Source organism: Heteronotia binoei, chromosome 4, assembly GCF_032191835.1.
Source record: "Heteronotia binoei isolate CCM8104 ecotype False Entrance Well chromosome 4, APGP_CSIRO_Hbin_v1, whole genome shotgun sequence".
Taxonomy (NCBI): Eukaryota; Metazoa; Chordata; class Lepidosauria; order Squamata; family Gekkonidae; genus Heteronotia; species Heteronotia binoei.
Window position 1 is genome coordinate 40,898,575 of NC_083226.1, and position 18,791 is coordinate 40,917,365.

The 18,791-nt window shown below is 46.6% G+C and overlaps 1 protein-coding gene across 1 annotated transcript in view; it reads left to right on the forward strand.

The window, feature by feature from the left end:
- Positions 1-18,791, forward strand: part of LOC132570097 (atrial natriuretic peptide receptor 2-like) — a 62,884-nt gene that overhangs the window by 24,294 nt on the left and 19,799 nt on the right. The window contains exons 12-13 of the mRNA XM_060236534.1: positions 4,968-5,016; positions 13,908-14,009. Coding sequence (XP_060092517.1) covers positions 4,968-5,016; positions 13,908-14,009 — 151 coding nt within the window. The remainder of the gene's footprint in view (positions 1-4,967; positions 5,017-13,907; positions 14,010-18,791) is intronic.

Genomic DNA, 18,791 nt, shown 5'->3' on the forward strand with positions numbered 1-18,791 from the left:
CTGGGTCCTCCGAACAGCGGGCTGATACCCCAGGGCCATTCCTGCTACCAGTCAAACTCCGTCTGCCTGACGAACGCTGGCTGTTCGTGTATGCCATGCTGGACTCGGGAGCGGCCCACTGTTTTATAGATGCCGCCTTTGTGAAGCAGCACCAGATCCCTGTGCAGACAAAAGGGATTCCGTCGCTGGTGGAGGCTATTGACGGGCGCCTCCTCCGTTCTGGCCCCGTCACCCAGGAGACCTGTCCCATCACCTTCCACGTCCAGCAGCACCAAGAACAGCTGCGGTTTGATGTCGCCCGCATGCCTCGCTTCCCGCTGATTCTAGGCCTTTCCTGGCTGAAGCTGCACAACCCCATCGTGGACTGGGCCCAGCAGGAACTACGCTTCCGAGACCCATGCCCCCATCTGACTCCTCCCACCACTCTAGCAGCCGGCATCCCGAGTGGTGGTCCTCAGCTCCCTCAGAAGTATGTGGACTTTGCTGATGTCTTCGAAGAGACAGGAGCTGATCAGCTTCCCCCTCACCGGCCCTACGACTGTGCCATTGATTTGGTACCTGGGGCACCACTCCCGGTGGGGCGTCTGTACCCAATGTCGGAGCCGGAGTTGGCAGCTCTGCGAGACTTCCTGGACAAGAACCTGAAACGCGGATTCATCCGACCCTCAACCTCTCCCCTATCTGCTCCAGTGCTCTTCGTGAAGAAGAAAAGTGGGGAGCTCCGGCTGTGCAATGACTACCGGGCCCTGAACAAGATCACCATCCGCGACCGGTACCCTCTACCACTGATCCCTGAACTCTTGGATCGCCTAAAGGGGGCCCAAATCTACACCAAGCTGGACCTCCGTGGAGCGTACAATTTGGTGCGCATACGGCCCGGAGACGAATGGAAGACCGCGTTTGGGACCCGATACGGGCAGTACGAGCACCTGGTAATGCCCTTCGGACTGACCAACGCCCCCGCTGTCTTCCAGAGGTTCATGAATGACATATTCCGGGACCTGCTCGACCGCTTCGCGATCGTATACCTGGATGACATCCTAATTTACTCCCGCAATCCTGCCCAGCACGCCGAGCACGTCCGCCAGGTCCTGCAGCGCCTACGAGCCCATGGTCTCTACGCCAAGCTGGAGAAGTGCGACTTCGACCTGCGCTCCGTCGAGTTCCTTGGGCACATTGTGTCACCGCAGGGGATCCTCATGGACCCGAAAAAAGTAGAAGCGGTCCTGACCTGGCAGGCTCCTCAGAATCGCAAAGACCTGCAGCGGTTCCTCGGTTTTGCCAACTACTATCGGCAATTCATCCCGGCCTACGCATCCCTGACCACACCCCTGACTCAACTACTCCGCCCCAAAGAACCCTTCCACTGGTCCCCAGAGGCCGATAACGCCTTCTCCACCCTGAAGACTCGCTTTGCCACCGGGCCACTCCTGAGATACCCCGACCCCCAGCTTCCCTTTACGGTGGAAGCTGATGCCTCCAACGTGGCCCTGGGAGCAGTGCTGTCCCAGCGCGAGGAGCCGTCCCAGCCACTCCAGCCCTGCGCCTATTACTCGCGGCAGCTCACTGCTGCAGAGAGGAACTATACCATCTGGGAGAGGGAGTTGCTCGCGATCAAGGCGGCGTTTGAGGTTTGGCGACATTACCTCGAAGGGGCTCGCCACCCTGTTCAAGTGCTCACCGATCACCGGAACTTGGAACACCTCCAGACCACCCGCCGTCTCAACCAGCGCCAGATCCGGTGGTCCCTATTCTTCTCTCGCTTCGACTTCCGGATCTCCTACATCCCCCATACCCAGAACCGGAAAGCAGACGCGCTCTCCCGGAAACCAGAATACGCCCCTGCCTCAACTGAGACCGCGCCCGCTGCTCCAATCCTGCCGCCCTCAGTATTTGCAGCCACCTCCACTTCACCAGCACTCGTGGAGGACATTCGGGCTAGCCAGGCCAATGATCCCTGGGTCCAGCAACACCTCCAGGCTCTCCAAGATGACCCAACAGGGGAGTTCACGACTCAAGGCGGCCTCTTGCTACACCGCGAACGCCTCTATGTGCCGCCCGGGCCCTTGCGGGCAGAAGTGCTACGCCTGACCCACGACTCGTTACCCGCCGGGCACTTTGGACAGCATAAGACCACCCACTTGCTGACAAGGGAATTCTGGTGGCCACGAGTTCGCGCTGATGTTGCCCGCTATGTCAGCTCCTGTGACGTCTGCCGACGGGCCAAAGACATCCCAGCCAAACCCTCAGGGTTGCTGCAGCCCTTGCCCACATCTTCAGGACCCTGGGATACCATCTCGATGGTCTTCATCACGGAACTTCCACGCTCCAAGGGTCAGACTTGTATCTGGGTGGTCGTCGACCTATTTACCAAGATGGCCCACTTCGTTCCGTGCCCGAAACTCCCCACAGCTCAGGAGACGGCCCAGCTTTACCTGCAACACATCTTTCGTCTGCATGGACTCCCAGCCCATCTGATCTCCGATCGGGGCCCTCAGTTCTCCTCTCGGTTCTGGCAAGCCCTCCATTCCAGCCTGGGTACTCGAGTGCACCTGTCCTCAGCCTACCACCCACAGACAGATGGCCAGACAGAGCGCACCAATGCCACGCTAGAGCAATATCTCCGCTGTTACACCTGTTACCAGCAGGATGACTGGACCACTCTATTGCCCCTAGCGGAGTTTGCATACAACAACGCGGTCCATGCATCCACCCAAATGACCCCGTTTGCTGCAACCTACGGGTACCACCCTCGGTTCTTCCCAGCGATCCTACCACCCACGAATGTCCCCGCCGTCGATGCCTACCTGCAAGAACTCCGTGCCAGCCAAGACTTGCTCCGAGAGCAGCTACAGCAAGCCAAGGAGGCATATAAACGGGCTGCGGACCGAAAGAGGCAAGAAGGCCCTCCAGTGCAGCCGGGGGATCAGGTGTGGCTCTCAACTCGCTACCTGCGCCGGCCTGGTCGGTCTCACAAGCTGGATGCACGGTTCATTGGACCCTACCCCGTCGTTGAACAAATAAACCCCGTCGCCTTCAGGCTCCAGTTGCCACCCCACCTCCGCATTCACCCCGTGTTTCATCGCTCCCTCCTTGTTCCGGCTGCACCCCCTGACCCAGCTCGGACTCCTTCCCCACCGCCGCCACCACCAGTGTTGGTGGATGACGAGGAAGAATATGAGGTGCGCCAGATCCTGGACTCCGGTACCATCGTGGAGGCCTCCAGTACCTGGTGGACTGGGAGGGATACGGCCCAGAAGACCGGTCTTGGGAGCCCGAGGACAATCTTCATGCCCCGGACTTGGTGCACCAGTTCCACAACGACCACCCCGACCTTCCAGGTCCCTCGACGGAGGGGGGCCCTGGGGGGGGGATAGTGTCATGGGTGCTGGGGACCTTTCAGAGGAAGTTGAGTCTGATGAGGAAACTGTGCCCCTGCCACCTGCACCAGTGCCCCTGCCTCCTGCTGGAGAAGATCCCAGCCCCCCTGCCTCGCCCTCTCGGGTGGCTCGTGTGCGTGACCGCCTCCGGCAGGACCTCAGGGATCGGAGGAGGGCGGCACGCTCACAAGCAAGACGCTCCCTGAGCCCTGAGTTCTGAGAGGATTCTGGCCCTTCTAAGAGCAAGGATGCTTGAGTGGTAACAGGATCCTGGCTGCCTCCCTGAGCCAGCAATTAGCCCAAACGGGCAACAGCCAGCAGAGGGCTATATAGCTGTGGGCTTTGGGAGGAAGCTTTGTGGAAGCAACTAGTCATCTCCCTGACATTCTAGCATCCACGCCGGCTTGACTTTGGTTCCTGACTCCCTGACTTTGGCTTTGGACTTCTGGACTCCCTGACCTCGGCTTCTGGACCTCAGACCTACGATACTTCTACAGTGATTCGGATTTGGCGCCTCGGACCCTCCTGCTTACTGGCTACAGACCTCGGACTGCCTCTGGACTTTGTCTGACCCGGCCCCAGCCGTGACAAATAGTTTCCAAGCTCTGACAGTTCTGGGCTAGTTGGGCAATTTACGCTAATAAGTATATGGAGCAAAACAGGGCTTTTTTTCTGGAAAAAGAGGTGCCAGAATTTTTAAGAGGGAAATGAAGGAGAAACACAAAGATGCCTCTCATGAACTTTTAATTTTTTGTTCTGAGCATTTGGTTTTGCTATGTTCCCCCAGGAAAAAAGCCCTGGAGCAGAACAATTACCTCTTCCCAATCCCTGCCATCTGCCCCACCCTCCGCTAAGGTGTGTGGGATGGCATGCTGAGAGAGAATTTTTAGGGTGGTTGCGCCTCACTTGTGAAATACTCCCCTCCTTTAGGCTTATGTGGCACTTACCATACTATCCTTTAGGTAGCAAGCCAAACATTTCTTATAACCTAAGCAGTTAACTGAGGGGTTTCAATTTGTTAAGCTGTTTTTATGGCCTGCTTCAGCCTAGAGGACTATTTTCTATCATTTGAAGTTTCTGAATGTTGTTTATGCTGTTTTGGTGCCCCAGCTTTTTTTTGTAACTCATTGTTGATAAGTCTCACATTTTTATAACTTTATTAATTTTTTAACCGTATGAACTACCTTGAGCAAGTTGCTGGAGAGGCTACATATACATTTCTAAATAAATAAACAATAAGCAACACACTGATCCATTTTTGAAGGTTTAGGCTAGGAAGAATATAACTTGTGTGTTAACCACTGGCCATAGCAAGGTGCTTAATAATGAATGGGTCCTTTAGCAAAGATTGATTCAGTTATGAGCAGAGAAGCACAGGGATGGACGTATTCAATTGGTGCCAGAATAACTGGAAGAGATAAAAATCATGATTCATTCTTATAAATCACCGATGTTCATTCAACAAACCCATCATGAAGCTAAAGAGATCAACTCCAGTCTAGTTAATTGCAGCTAAGTCCTACTGTAAGCAAATAGATGTATTTGCAATTCATTTCTTCAACAATGATTTGTTTCCAATCTTTGCAGCTTTGCCATCATTTTACTAGAAATCGGAACAAGAACTGACCCTACACTGGTAAGAGTTGTGGGGACTGACCCTCAACTAATTTTGATCTTTCTCCTGTTGAAGGGCATGTTCTGCTGGGGCATTGGCCTGATTCACACAGTCATTAAGCTCTTGGTGGCTGATTTCTCCTTTGCCTGTGGTGGTTTACTGCTCAGTGTAAGTGGGTGGTTTTGGCCTGGAGAGAAGTCACCACTTGGCAGTGGAGGTTTGAAGAGTTTCTACTGCATGCTGGAGAAAAGAATGGTCTGGGCAGAGATCTGAATCTTATCTTAATATGAAGAGTGTTCAGATAACAAGAGTTTATAATAGAAGGCCCTCGTCTTTCAAGGCTGAATCTGGGCCAATAATGTGAATTGATCTCCAGTGGAGTTAGGAAGACAGTTATACCCTTTGAAGGTGTTGGGGAGATGGATGACACCAATAAGAGTCTGCTTATGGGTTAGTTTAATCAGATCTATAAAGATACTTGGGTTTATTGTGGCAGCCTATTCTGAAAATGCCCCCAACCCCAATGACATCTGGTGCAGCTATACTTCAAACTTTCTGGAGCAGTCCAGAGACATCCTCCAGCCATTTTAATGGCTCATAGTGCTTCTTCCAGTTGTGTCTGGCAGATGATTTCATTAACCGGTGGCCATACCCACAGTGAGTTTTCCCATACAGTGTGGGGTATTCTAGAGCTGCTCAAGGAGGCCAGCTTGTGTACCCCAATGTGATCTTGAATTTTTTTGTGGATACACCAAGGCCTGCTCCAGTCCTAACATGCTCAGCTGGGAGGGGATAGCTGAAAACCAGGTGTGACTTTGGTAGGCAGGAAGCAAGCTGAGGTTGGGTGGCCAAAAGGATAAAAGAGTCTAGATCAGTACATCTGAGGCCAGTTGGGTGGCAAAGAAAGAGCTGGGTGGTTGTCTGGAGCTCCCAGTCAGGCTGCCTGAGACAAGCAGAACTAAGGTGGTTTGGAGATTGAAGCCTCAAAGGCCTATGAGGGCCATGTTGTAATAGGCAACCTGGCCCCCTGCCAAAGGCCTTTCTGTAGGGGAAGGGGCTTTTGTATGAGGTGACATAGGCCTTTGGGATGCTTTCCTTTATGACTGGAGGCTTGGATTAAATATTGTTTGAGGAAGTTAATAAGATTCCCTGCTCTGGAGGTTGGCACTTAGTTAGCCAGCATGTTATGGATGGGGCTGTATCCTCTGAGGCTGTTATGGAGTAGGACTCACTGGAATTCACACCTCATCTCATCTAGCATGTTCAGTGGGTGAGAAAATCACATGGTCATGGCAGCAGATTTGCCTGCACAAATGGACTATGGCTGCTGCCAGATGTGTTTTGAACAGTGCATGCTAAAATTGGTCAGCTAGACCAGAACAAATGCCCAAAATGAGATGTTGAATCTATTTCAGCTTCTGAGCTTTGATGGAGAAGAATGGACCCTTTCTGTAACGTGCTCAGACTCTTCAAAATATAACTGCTTTGACTTCCGGAGTTGGAGCATGATGAGCTGACCTGTTTCTCTTAAGAGAAACAGACTGAGATCTTTGTTTTGGGCATAAAAGACATTTAATGCCTGCTGCCTACATTTTCCAGCAAAGGAATCTGCCTAGGACGTGCATAAATCATTCGAGGGGATTCACTTTGGCTGGCGAGAGATTCCAGGAGAGGTCTTTTCCGATGAGAGTTTGCATTCCATCGTCTACAAAGAATCTCTGGAGTCATTGAGTTGACATAAATTCATCAAGGTTCCAGCTTCCTATGGACTATAATAACATCAGAAGACTGAGTGGACGGTATAATTAATGATTAACGTCGTTAAGGTAAAAGATTCTTATCTTTCACTTCAGGACTAATTTAGGACTCTTTTTAAAAAAAGTTTTAAGATCCAGAACTATTGGCTACAGTATGAAATTAAAGAGAAGTGGAAGGGGTGAAAGTGGAACTTTTGGAATTAAGGGAAAGTAGAAAAATGCAAATAAATACTTGCTGTTGAAAATTCCTGTGGCTTCTGGAAAAACCCCCAGCCAAAACAACTGCAGTCTCTTATTACAAAGCAGGAAGTGACGTGTGCTTCAAATATCATGAGATTTATAACCAGTGAGTACGGGACTTCATTGCCAGAGAGTCAGGAAGTAATTGCTGAGAGAAAGAGGAACTTCTAAACATCTGGGTATTTTCAAGAATCAGAAACCATAGAGAAACATCGGAGGCCATTACAGAAGGGTCAAAGGTTTTTTTATAAAATACAGTGAAACTGGACTGTAATAATACTCATAATTAACATAAATCATCCCCAAAAGGAGAAACAATCTGGACTATATATTTGGAAATGAAAAATAAGCCCTAGGGGGAAAGGAAAAGTTTTGAAAAAGTGAGGCTTGGAAATATTGCGACTGCCATTTTGGAAATTTAAAAACTTTGAAAATTAATTTCTCGAGCCAGGGAGCTCTGAGGACAACAATTTTGGGCTTGCTGGAAATCTATTAAATGCAACTATCAGATTGTGGATTGGTGAGATCAATTTGAATCCCATTATTTGCAATGGGCAGCCAGTAATGTCTGACCAGAAGTTGGGATTAAGAGCTACAAGGGCAAGAGCCTCCTCATTGGCAGAAAGATTAGAGATTCCATGAATGTAAAAAACAATCTCACTATTGAACAACAACTATAAGATTTTTGCTAGAATTCTAGAGGAATGACTCAAACAGCATTTGAACATTTCTATTCAATAGGAACAAGCAGGTTTTCTCCCCAGAAGGCAAATAAGTAGGCTTCCCAACCCCCCCGCCCTGGCGGGGGACTCCAGAATTTATAGCCTCCTCCCCCGGTCTCCAAAAGTCCAGAAGCGGGGGGAGGGGGGGAACTTCATGCCACTCTCCCAGAGAGAGCCTGCCTGATTCCCTGCACCCACCGAAGGCTCGGCACTGGAGTCCAGTCCTCACCCAGGCATGCTAAGCAAGAGCCGAAAAAGAAGGGAAGGGAGGGGGTGTGTGTGTCCTGTCCTGTTAGTAAGGAAGATTTGTAGAGGTGGTTGGTGTGTAAATAAACATTCCTTCCAGGCACAGAGAGAGGGAGATCTAGCAAACATTTTCTCGTCACACAAACCTGCCCTGTGCCTTCACTGCAGAACAGAAAGGCATGAGGTGTTCTTGATGAGATTTTGAATGATGCATGAACTGATAAACTGCCTTGCCCTCAACCTGTCAGCAGCAACTTCTGCAGAACTTTGCAGTAGAATACTTATTGAGAACTTTTGGGGTTGTTTTGCCTTTAAGAAGAAAAGCCTCTCTTCCAGAACAGGAAGTGCAGTGGATGTGTGTGCAGGCAAGGAGTAGTCTTCTGACGCTGTTTTGCTCTGCGACTAAGGTGCTTTCTAAAGCTTGATTTTAAATGATTTAAGGTATCGGTTTAGAGTGCTTAAGTTTTCGTTTTATGTGCTTCTCAGCCAGGCTGGCTAAGCGCAGTCCCAGCCTTGTGTTCTTGTGGAGACTGTTTATTTTTTCATTGTCTTATCTGATTTATTGCCTCCTCTGCTTTTATTGCCTTTGGCTACCCCATGTTCAGCTTAACTTTGGTATATGCTGGCCCGGGTGTCTGGAACATTCTGAAGAAATTTGTCTTAATTTTTAAAACCTTGCTAAAACTTTGAACCCAGTGGCAACTTTAAGACCAACAAAGTTTAATTCAAGGTATATTTTTTCATGTGCAAGCATACTTATTCAATTGATTTGCAGATTACAGAAGTCATTTTCACTTGAGAAAATGGGTGTTAAAACTAACCTATTTTTATTTGCTAGCATTGTTTAGCTGAGTTAATTATCCTGCTCTCCTTCCCCCCCCCCTTAAGATATAGCAGGTTTTTTATCACAACAAACACACCAAACAAACCAATCCTATAACGACTGTGGGGAGGGATTTTCCAGGTAAAGATGAGATAGTTTGACAGGAATTGTATTTTTTGTGAAAAGGAAGCAATATAGTTTATTGCATTATGAATATGTTGGTTCTAGATGACTTTTAAACATATTTTTGAGCAATGTTTCCTCTAAGCTGAGTTAGTGTGAGCTAGTTCAGTTTTTAGTTTCCAGCTCACACATTTTGGTCTTAGCTCAGGAAAAATGGCCCCACATGAAATTAATTTATGCAGGAGCTCATGACTTCAATGCCAATAGCTTACAAAGTAGATTTTTTGCTCACATGACCCCACAGTTTAGAGGGAACATTGCTTCTGAGTCTCAGGTGTTCTAAATGCAGTACTGCAGATATTGTTTTGATATTGTGTTCTTTTCTAATCCCACTAAATGAAAAGATGAATAACTGATACTTGAAAGTATTTCCTGGAATTATGGCATATCTCCAGATTACAAAGTCAATTTCTGCTGGAGAAAATGGATGCTTTGGAGGGTGGACTTTGGGAGCATTGTAATCCACTAAGTTCCGTGTCCTCCCCAGGCTCCACCTCCAAGTCTCCAGGAATACCCCAACCTGGAGCTGGCAACCCTACTCCTGCCTCTGGTCAGTGACAGGTCCTGGCAACCCTAGAGCTATTCTATTACATGATGGTAACCAGAGCTGCTTATTAGGATTTTTGGTAGGGGTGATATATGCAAACCTCCACTCCCAATTGCTAGACATAGAGGAGGACATAATATGCTCTAGTGTGCATATAAGAATTTTCTCTGCTGTGAATTATCTTAAGCTTCCAAATTGCCAAGTTCCTGAAGCATAAAGAGCTACAAATTCTTTTTTGTGGCAAAGAGAATGCAACTGAGAAATACCTGACCACAGAATTACCAGAGGTATGATAGAGCTATTTAGGCTTGTAATTGTGTTTGACCTGAGAAGACAGCAGTAACTAAGTCTTACTAGGTTGGGAATGGCTTCCACTGTTTAAGAGGGAAGCCCATATCTGTTTTGAATTGTGACATTATTTAGCAAGCTTTCATCCAAATTTGTCAATTAGAATCTTATCATTTGAATTGAGTCTAGCACTAAAGTCCCTCTCTCCCCCCCCCTTTAGAATCAGGTGTGCTGGAGTATCTAATAAAAGTTCTTCAATAAAAAATTCAGATTAATTACAGCACCTTGCTATATCTGATCATTTTTGCTGGGGAGGGATATATACATTTGTTATTAGAAGAGACCCCATTTTGAAGTGTAGGAGGATAGCCATTGCCCATGGGTTTGAATTTTTTAGATGGACACATTCAATTTAAGTGATGTAGAAATTAGGATTCCTAAACCCCCATGAAGGGTTTTAGAGGTGGGGTTTGATGCAGTGTGCTGGAAGTGATATAGAGGAGTGAAGCTCAGGAAGTGACATCACTTGACCTTTGACTTGGAAGTGATGTCACTTCCTTGCTCCTGGCTCCACCCCCAAAGTCTCCTGGCTCCACCCCCAAAGTCCCCAGATATTTCTTAAATTGGACTTGGCAACCCCACAAATAAGAGACAATATCAGAACTGTAATAGATATTGTAGAATATTATGATAAGCATCCAGAAAAAGAGTTGGCTTTATTTTTTGCTGATGCAGAAAAAGCTTTTGACAATCTTAACTGGGACTTTATGTTTGCTGTGATGGAAACAATCAAATTGGGAGATGACTTTATAAGGATGATAAAGGCAATATACATAGAACAACAAGCTGAACTTTGTGTGAATGCTGACTTGACTGAGCAGATGAAGATTAGCAAAGGCACAAGACAAGGCTGCCCTCTATCTTCCTTGTTGATTATAATGACCCTAGAGGTCTTGTTGGCTCAAATTGATGATGATAATGAGATTGAGGATTTGAAGTTGAAAGGTTTTTCATATAAATACAGGGCCTTTGTGGATGATGTGATGTTTATCAATGAAAATCCATTGCAAGTGACACCATTGTTGTTAAAGAAAATTAAAGAGTATGGTGAGTTAGCAGGCTTTCATATTAACAAAGAAAAATCAAAAATCCTTACTAAGAACTTGTCATCAGGCAAACAGAAAGAGCTACAAAATGTTACAGGTTGTGGCTTCAAAAGTAAAATACTTAGGTGTAGAAATTACGATGAGAAATATTGATTTATATAAGAATAATTATGAAAAACTTTGGCATAAGATTGAAGAAGATATGCTAAAATGGAATAAATTGAACTTATCTATGTTGGGGAGGATATCTGCTATTAAAATGAATGTTTTACCAAGAATTATGTTTCTTTTTCAAATCATTCCAATTGTGAGAGATAAGAAACAATTTAATTGTTGGCAAAGAAAGATCTCAGAATTTATATGGGCAGGCAAGAAACCAAGAATTAAGATGAAAATCCTGACGGATGCAAAAGAAAGAGGTGACTTCCAATTACCTGATTTAATGCTATATCATGATGCAGTATGTTGGTATGGATTAAGGATTGGATGACTTTGATCAATAAAAATTATTGGCTTTAGAAGGGCAAGAAAATATTTTTGGTTGGCATGCATATATGTATTACGGGAAAGAGAAGATGGATGGTTTTTTCTCACACCATTATATAAGGAGGAACTTGTTGAATACATGGAAAAAATATAATAAATATAATGATGAGAGAATACCACTTAGGATAGTGCCGACTGAAGTTATAAAATTGTCTCAAAGTCCACAAGAAGAGAAATGCGTATCATATGAACAACTAAAATTTCAAGGAGGTAAAGTAGAAATGAAATTGGCTGAAGAATTGCAAGGAAAATTTGATTGGTTTCAATTGCTTCAGATTAAAAGCTTGGTGGGAAAAGATATTAGAAGTACAGGCATAAGATTTGAAAAAACGGAAATGGAAAAAATGCTGTTGGGTGAAAATGAAAAATTGATTTTAGGGACTTATAAGTTGCTATTTAAATGGTCTACAGAAGAGGAGGTTGTGAAACCTCAAATGATTAAATGGGCAATAAACTTTAATAAAGAAATACAAATAGAGACGTGGGAACACCTATGGAAGAACTCTATGAAAATTTCGTGTTATAATATAAAAGAGAACTGTTTTAAGATGCTGTATAGGTGGTATATGACACCTAAAAAACTAGCAAAAATGAACAATCAAGCTTCAGATAGGTGTTGGAAATGTAAAAAACATGAAGGTTCTTTCTACCATATGTGGTGGACTTGCGAAAAGGTGAAACAATTTTGGCTAATGATTCAACAAGAGATTTCGAAAATCTTGGGCTATAATATTAAGAGAGCACCGGATGTCTTTCTCATGGGAATTACAAATGGAAAGCTTTCCGAAGCAAGACAGGACATTGTTGTGGTATTTGCTTTCAGCTGCAAGGACATTGTATGCGCAAATGTGGAAGCAAGATAAAATACCAGAAAAATGGGACTGGATCTTAAAGGTTCTTAATTGGAGTGAAATGGACAAACTTACTAGAATCTTAAAAGACTGTAACCTGGACAAATTCAAAGAAGACTGGAATAAATTCCAAAACTATGTGGAGATACAATGGAAGGTGAAGAGCCATCTAGTGGTTTTTGATAATATTAATTAAACTTTAAAAGAGAAAAAGGACTGTGATTACTGAGTATTGTTTTAGTAATGAAATATAAGTAGCTGAGTTCATATAGTAAGTTTATGTGAGTTAAGATAAGATTAAGATTTGAATAATTTTTAGTGATGATTTAATGACTACGAAATCTATATTTAATGTTTAGCAAGTATTAATTGAATTTTTAAAGTGCAAAGGAGAATAGATTATGGCTATTTGATTAAATGTGTAATATTGATGATTAAGTTGAAAGTATTAAGTAAAGGAATAAGAATAGTAGTTATATTGGAGTTAAGATAAAGTTAAGTGAATGATAACTTTTAGTTAAGATTCTATATATGTGAATTTTTACTTTTAAAAGGTTTTTGATTTGTTTTGTATACCGGCGGAGGTCACAATTTGGAGGGTGGGATGGGTGGGAAAATGTGTAATGTATTGATGAACTATATTTAAATTCTGATAGTAGAATATTTTTCAATATTTTGCAAAATAAAAACTTTGTTATACAAAATATAACTGTTTTGTCTACTCATCCCTTCTAACATTGTTTAAAATTGTTAAAACATTTCCAAAAAATTGAAGATTGGAACACACATTGCCCAAGAGGCTACAGTTTATTTACTTCATTCATAACCTACCTTTCTCCCCAATGGGTACCCAAAGAAGCTTACATAATTCTCCTTTCCTCTCCTCCTTTTACCCTCACACCTTTCCTGTAGAGTAGCTCAGGGAGAGAATGTGGGACAGCAAAGTCTGAATACAAAAGATATTTACGTTTGACAGCTCAAATGTACATAGTAAAGTCTTCTTTGTTATAGTTGTAAAGTCTTCTTTGTAAAGTCTTCTTTGAGTCCATTCTGGGGTGGTTTTGCTGGGCTCTGTGCCTGTTTACATACTCAAGGAACTGGATTATCATCTTGTATCTGTGGTCTTGAGAAGTCCAAAGCGCTTAAGACTGCCTGGATTGTTCACAAACAATTATGTTTCTCTACTGAACCGTGAGTTTTACTCAACAGATATACACATTTAACCTTGACATAAAAACAGACCCCTGAAGAGTCATTCGTTCTTTTTGGATTGATCTTTTTGTGTGAATTTGGGAGGTCCCAAAGATCATAAAAATGGATTAATCTCAGGCTGAGTTCAGAGGCTGATAGGATGTCTGGAGATGTGCCATTTATTGCTTTGTTGGATAATACTGATTTTTGCTATCTTCAATAGATATATGAATGTCCCCTGTTGTAAATTTTAAACAAAGCCATTGATGAGAGAAAGGGCAAATTCTTAAATATATTCTTCCCATGCACATGGAATCTGATTTGAAAGGTGATGTATTGAGAGCATGCACCTGTTCTTATGTATTGTGCCATTGTGACTATGCCCCATTAATATATATATTTTTTCCAGAAGGATGAAGCATATTCAGCAGAATATTCCCAGTGTCCCACTTTGGCAGAATTAATATCAGAAAAATCTGAGAATGCCTGTCCATGTGCTACAGAATATGTAGAGGTAAACCAAACGTTGACGTATTTTTAGTCCCCTATGAGTGCATAATTTTCCTGAAATAAAAGATTTGAAGCGCAGGCATTTTTAGAGTTGCAAATTGACCCCAAAATAAATACAATTTATTGTGCATATAATAAATATTTCCTTTGCAGAAATCAACAACATTGTATAATGTTCAGATTGTGGTAGAATGAGATCTATTGAGCATTCATTGGACTCACAAGGAAAGTTCCAGGTACAATAAGGCCCCAATCTACTAGTTCTTAGTGAGTAAAAATTCCTTTCTCCTGCCCACTCCCTCACTAATAGACAACAATGGAGCCAGTTTGGTCTAGTAGTTAAGAGTGCGGACTTTAATCTGGGAGAAGTGGGTTTGATTCCCTATTCCTCCACTTACAGCTGGTGGTGCAAGTTTGGGTCAGTCACAAGTTCTTTCAGAGCTGTTCTCTCAAGAGCCATTCTCAAAAGAGCTCTCTGAGCCCCACATACCTCACAGAATCTATCATGGGAAGGGGAAGCTCTGAGACTCAAGGTGAGGGGCGGGGTATACATCCAGTCTTTTCTTCTTAAAGGTCAGACTGCTTCTCTTCATTTTTACCAGTAGAGGTCAGGGGATACCCATTGGTTGATTCTTCTAAATTGTCAGTGACTTTGCTTGATGTTTCCTTTCGGCTTCTCTCTCCCTTGATGCTCTGCAGAAATCCAATTCCAGGCATTATAGCTGAGATACCATATAGCTGCCCCTTAAAACCTTAGGGTTGAGAGTTAGGATATAAATCTTTTAGGTAAATACATAATATGGATGGCGGTGGGTGGGTCCATTCTTTCCTCATTTAATCTGGAAGCATGGAACCTGATGGGAATTTATTGGGGAAAATAATAACATAAACTCAAATTGGCTGGATTAAAAAAAGCCAAACTGCACAGTGCATGAGAGAAAAATTGAGAAGACAGTTCATATTTACAGCAACCAAGCAAAGGAAGAACTATACACACCATTCTGCCCCTCATTCTTAGGTTACAAAAAGAAAGGTTCCTTGTTATAGATTCTTTTTCTCCTTCATTCATCCTCATAGGATTGCTAATATAAACCTTTTGTCTTCTTCATCTCAGACTGCAGAAGCCAGATTTAAATTCCTTCTGTTTGAGAAGGTTATTGCTTCCACTTTCATTTTTTCATCCAACCACTAACTTTTTTTTATTGTGAGGTTAGCAGTTTCCAGGAGATTCTGGTATACCCTTTCTTGTTCCAGGAAGGACAGAATCTGGAATCACCTCTTGTGATCCTGTTTCATTGTGCAATTTCTTTCTAGTAATCCTTGTTAAAAGTCAAAATTAACTTTTAGCAAAAGGACTTTTCTGAAAGAATTCAGAGATTTTTCAAGAGTATCTGTGGGATGAGAAGTCATTTCCACACAGAGATTAGTATTGTCATTTGTTAATCTCTGACAAACAAGCTGCTCTCAAAAGAACAGGAGCAGAAGCTAGTAAAACAGTTGGCAACACTATTAATTGTGGTTCCTCTGTGGGTTAGTTTAAAGAGAGGGAGCAATTCATATCCAGGGCACCACAAAATAGTGTATAGTTTTAATAACCTTTTAAAAAAATCATGTTCTGACAAACTGAAATTTCAGCTTGTCTCATACAAATGGAACTGCAGTAAATGATGTTTTTAATATGCAGTCACTGGTGGTTTATGACTTCCTATAGTTATAAACTGTCAGCTCCATGAGCATATTTAATAGCTGTGACTCCTTCATTTTTGCATTTGAAAAGTAGCTGCCAGCAGTCAGAATATATGTCTGGGAGAGATTTTGTGTTCATCTATCTCCTCCAATAATTCAGGGTTAATCCTTACTGGTTTAGCAACCTGGAAATAACAGATCTATGGCAGATGGGTTTAGTCTCCATCTAGGGTGACCATAATGTCTGAAGGCCAGCCAGGGACACGTTGGGGGGGGGGGAGGTAGGGGTGCGCGCGCGCGCGGGGCGCGGCCGCCGCCGGAAACAGGAAGTGACGTCACTTCCGGTGACGGCACTTCCGGTGACGTCATGCCACCACAGGAAACAGGAAGTGACATCACTTCCTGTGACATCATTTCCCCGCGTCACCTGCCGGAAATGGGAAGTGACATCACTTCATGTGACATCATTTCCCCCAAATGACATCATTTCCCCCAAATGCCACTGCCGGAAACAGGAAGTGACTTCACAGCACTTCCTGTGACATCCCCAAAAATCCCCCAAATATCACCGCCGGAAACAATTTTGTTCTGAAATCCTGTATATACTTCATCAGTATATGGGATAAGGCACTTTCTCAACTGTGCTGCATAATGCAGCCTATTTATTTTGTCCTGTTTGCTCTGTTGGCTCTATCTGCGCCACCTTCATCACTTTCGGGGTGTGGATCCCCCAGTGGGGTGGTCTCCCGACTCCCTCCGCCGGCTGTTTCTGATAGCCCTGCGCCCCCTCTTTCATTTGATATGTGTCCCGTGCGGGTGCCACCCTCCCGCCGGGAGATGCTGCAAAATGAGCCCCCTTGAGGCTTATGGCGGCAGGGCTCGGGGGAAGCGAGCTAGACTGCTGTTCTTTTGAGGGGTTATAGAGTGTTTCGAGCCCGTCCCTGTGGCATCGGTCCCATCGTTGTGGGGCCCAGGGGGCCGGCGCAGCGGCACGCCGAAGCAGCCTGTCACTAATAACACAGGTCGAGATGCAGGACAGGAACCCGGAAGTGACCGACAGGCTGCCCTGGGAAGGGCAGGCTAAAAATAGAAGAAAAGGAAGGAAGGAAGGAAGGAAGGAAGGAAGGAAGGAAGGAAGGAAGGAAGGAAGGAAGGAAGGAAGGAAGGAAGGAAGGAAGGAAGGAAGGAAGGAAGGGGGAGGGAGGGAGGGAAGGAAGGGGGGAGGGAGGGAAGGAAGGAAGGAAGGGGGGAGGGAGGGAAGGAAGGAAGGGAGGGAAGGAAGGGAAGGGAGTGAGGGAAGGAAGGGAGGGAAGGAAGGAAGGAAGAAAGGGAGGAGGGAGGGAAGGAAGGAAGGGAAGGAAGGAAGGGAAGGGAGTGAGGGAAGGAAGGCCGCCCCCCCCGCTTTCGGCCCCCTTACCTGTTTCCAGGGCGGCGTAGAGTCCAGCGGCGGCGGCGGCGAGTCCTGCAGCAGCGGCCTCGCGGCGAGGGAGGGAGGGAGCTGCCGGCGCTGGCCTCTGGAGGCCTCCAGGGACCAGCGCCGGGCCTCTCCGCTACCGGCGCTGGCCTCTGGAGGCCTCCAGGGACCAGCGCCGGCTGCTCTGCGGCCTCTCCGCGGCCTCCGCTGGTCCCTGGAGGCCCTCCAGAGACTCTGGAGGGCCTCCAGGGACCAGCGGAGGCCGCGGGGACGCCTTCGCTGGTCGGCGCTGGTCCCGGAAGGCCTTCCAGAGTCTCTGGAAGGCCTTCCGGGACCAGCGCCGGGTGCTCCGCGGCGTCCCCGCGGCCTCCACTGGTCCCTGGAGGCCCTCCAGGGACTCTGGAGGGCCTCCAGGGACCAGCGGAGGCCGCGGGGACGCCTTCGCTGGTCGGCGCTGGTCCCGGAAGGCCTTCCAGAGTCTCTGGAAGGCCTTCCGGGACCAGCGCCGGGTGCTCCGCGGCGTCCCCGCGGCCTCCGCTGGTCCCTGGAGGCCCTCCAGGGACTCTGGAGGGCCTCCAGGGACCAGCGGAGGCCGCGGGGACGCCTTCGCTGGTCGGCGCTGGTCCCGGAAGGCCTTCCAGAGTCTCTGGAAGGCCTTCCGGGACCAGCACCGGGTGCTCCGCGGCGTCCCCGCGGCCTCCGCTGGTCCCTGGAGGCCCTCCAGAGACTCTGGAGGGCCTCCAGGGACCAGCGGAGGCCGCGGGGACGCCTTCGCTGGTCGGCGCTGGTCCCGGAAGGCCTTCCAGAGGCTCTGGAAGGCCTTCCGGGACCAGCGCCGGGTGCTCCGCGGCGTCCCCGCGGCCTCCGCTGGTCGCTGGAGGCCCTCCAGAGTCTCTGGAGGGCTTCCAGCGACCAGTGGAGGCCACGGAGAGGCCTCCACCACCGCCGCCGGGCCCCGCGCGCGGGCGGGGAAGGCGGCGAGTGAGGGAGGGAGCGTCCCTGCGCGTGCGCAGGGGCCCTGCGCAGGCGCAGGGACGCTCCCTCCCTCACTCCCCGCCTTCCCCGCCGGCGCCCGCGGCCCACCGCCTCCGGGGCTGGCTAAACCGGGACCTTTAATGGTCCCGGTATAGGCAGCCCGGGAGGCGGGATTGGGTGGCCAGAACCGGGACATTCCCGGGCTCCCGGGACGGTCTGGCCACCCTATCTCCATCTCATCCTAACCTGCATGGGAATGAGGCTGGTAAAATGGACTGTAACACTTCATGCTGAAGGTGGAGGATCACTTTATTTATTTATTTAGATTTTTAGGCCACCCTCCCTTGCAGCGGGGCTCAGGGTGGCTTACAATGGAAGAGACATACAATAAATAGCTAAAAAAATTAAAAAATAAAATATACTGTATATACACCAGAGTAAATATTCTGTTCCAAGATGATGAGAAAGTGTTAAGTTTCACAGGCCTCCTGTGGTTGGGATAGGGAGGTTTACAGAGAATGTCCTGATAGGGTTGCCAGCCTCCAGGTGGGACATGGGGATCTCTGGGAAGGGGGGTTGTAGAAAGAGCACAACAGGAACTCATTTGCACATCAGGCCACACCCCTGATATCACCATTGTTTCACACAGGGCTGTTTTGTAGAAAAAGTGCAGCAGGAATTAATTTGCATGTTAGGCCACACTCCTGACAC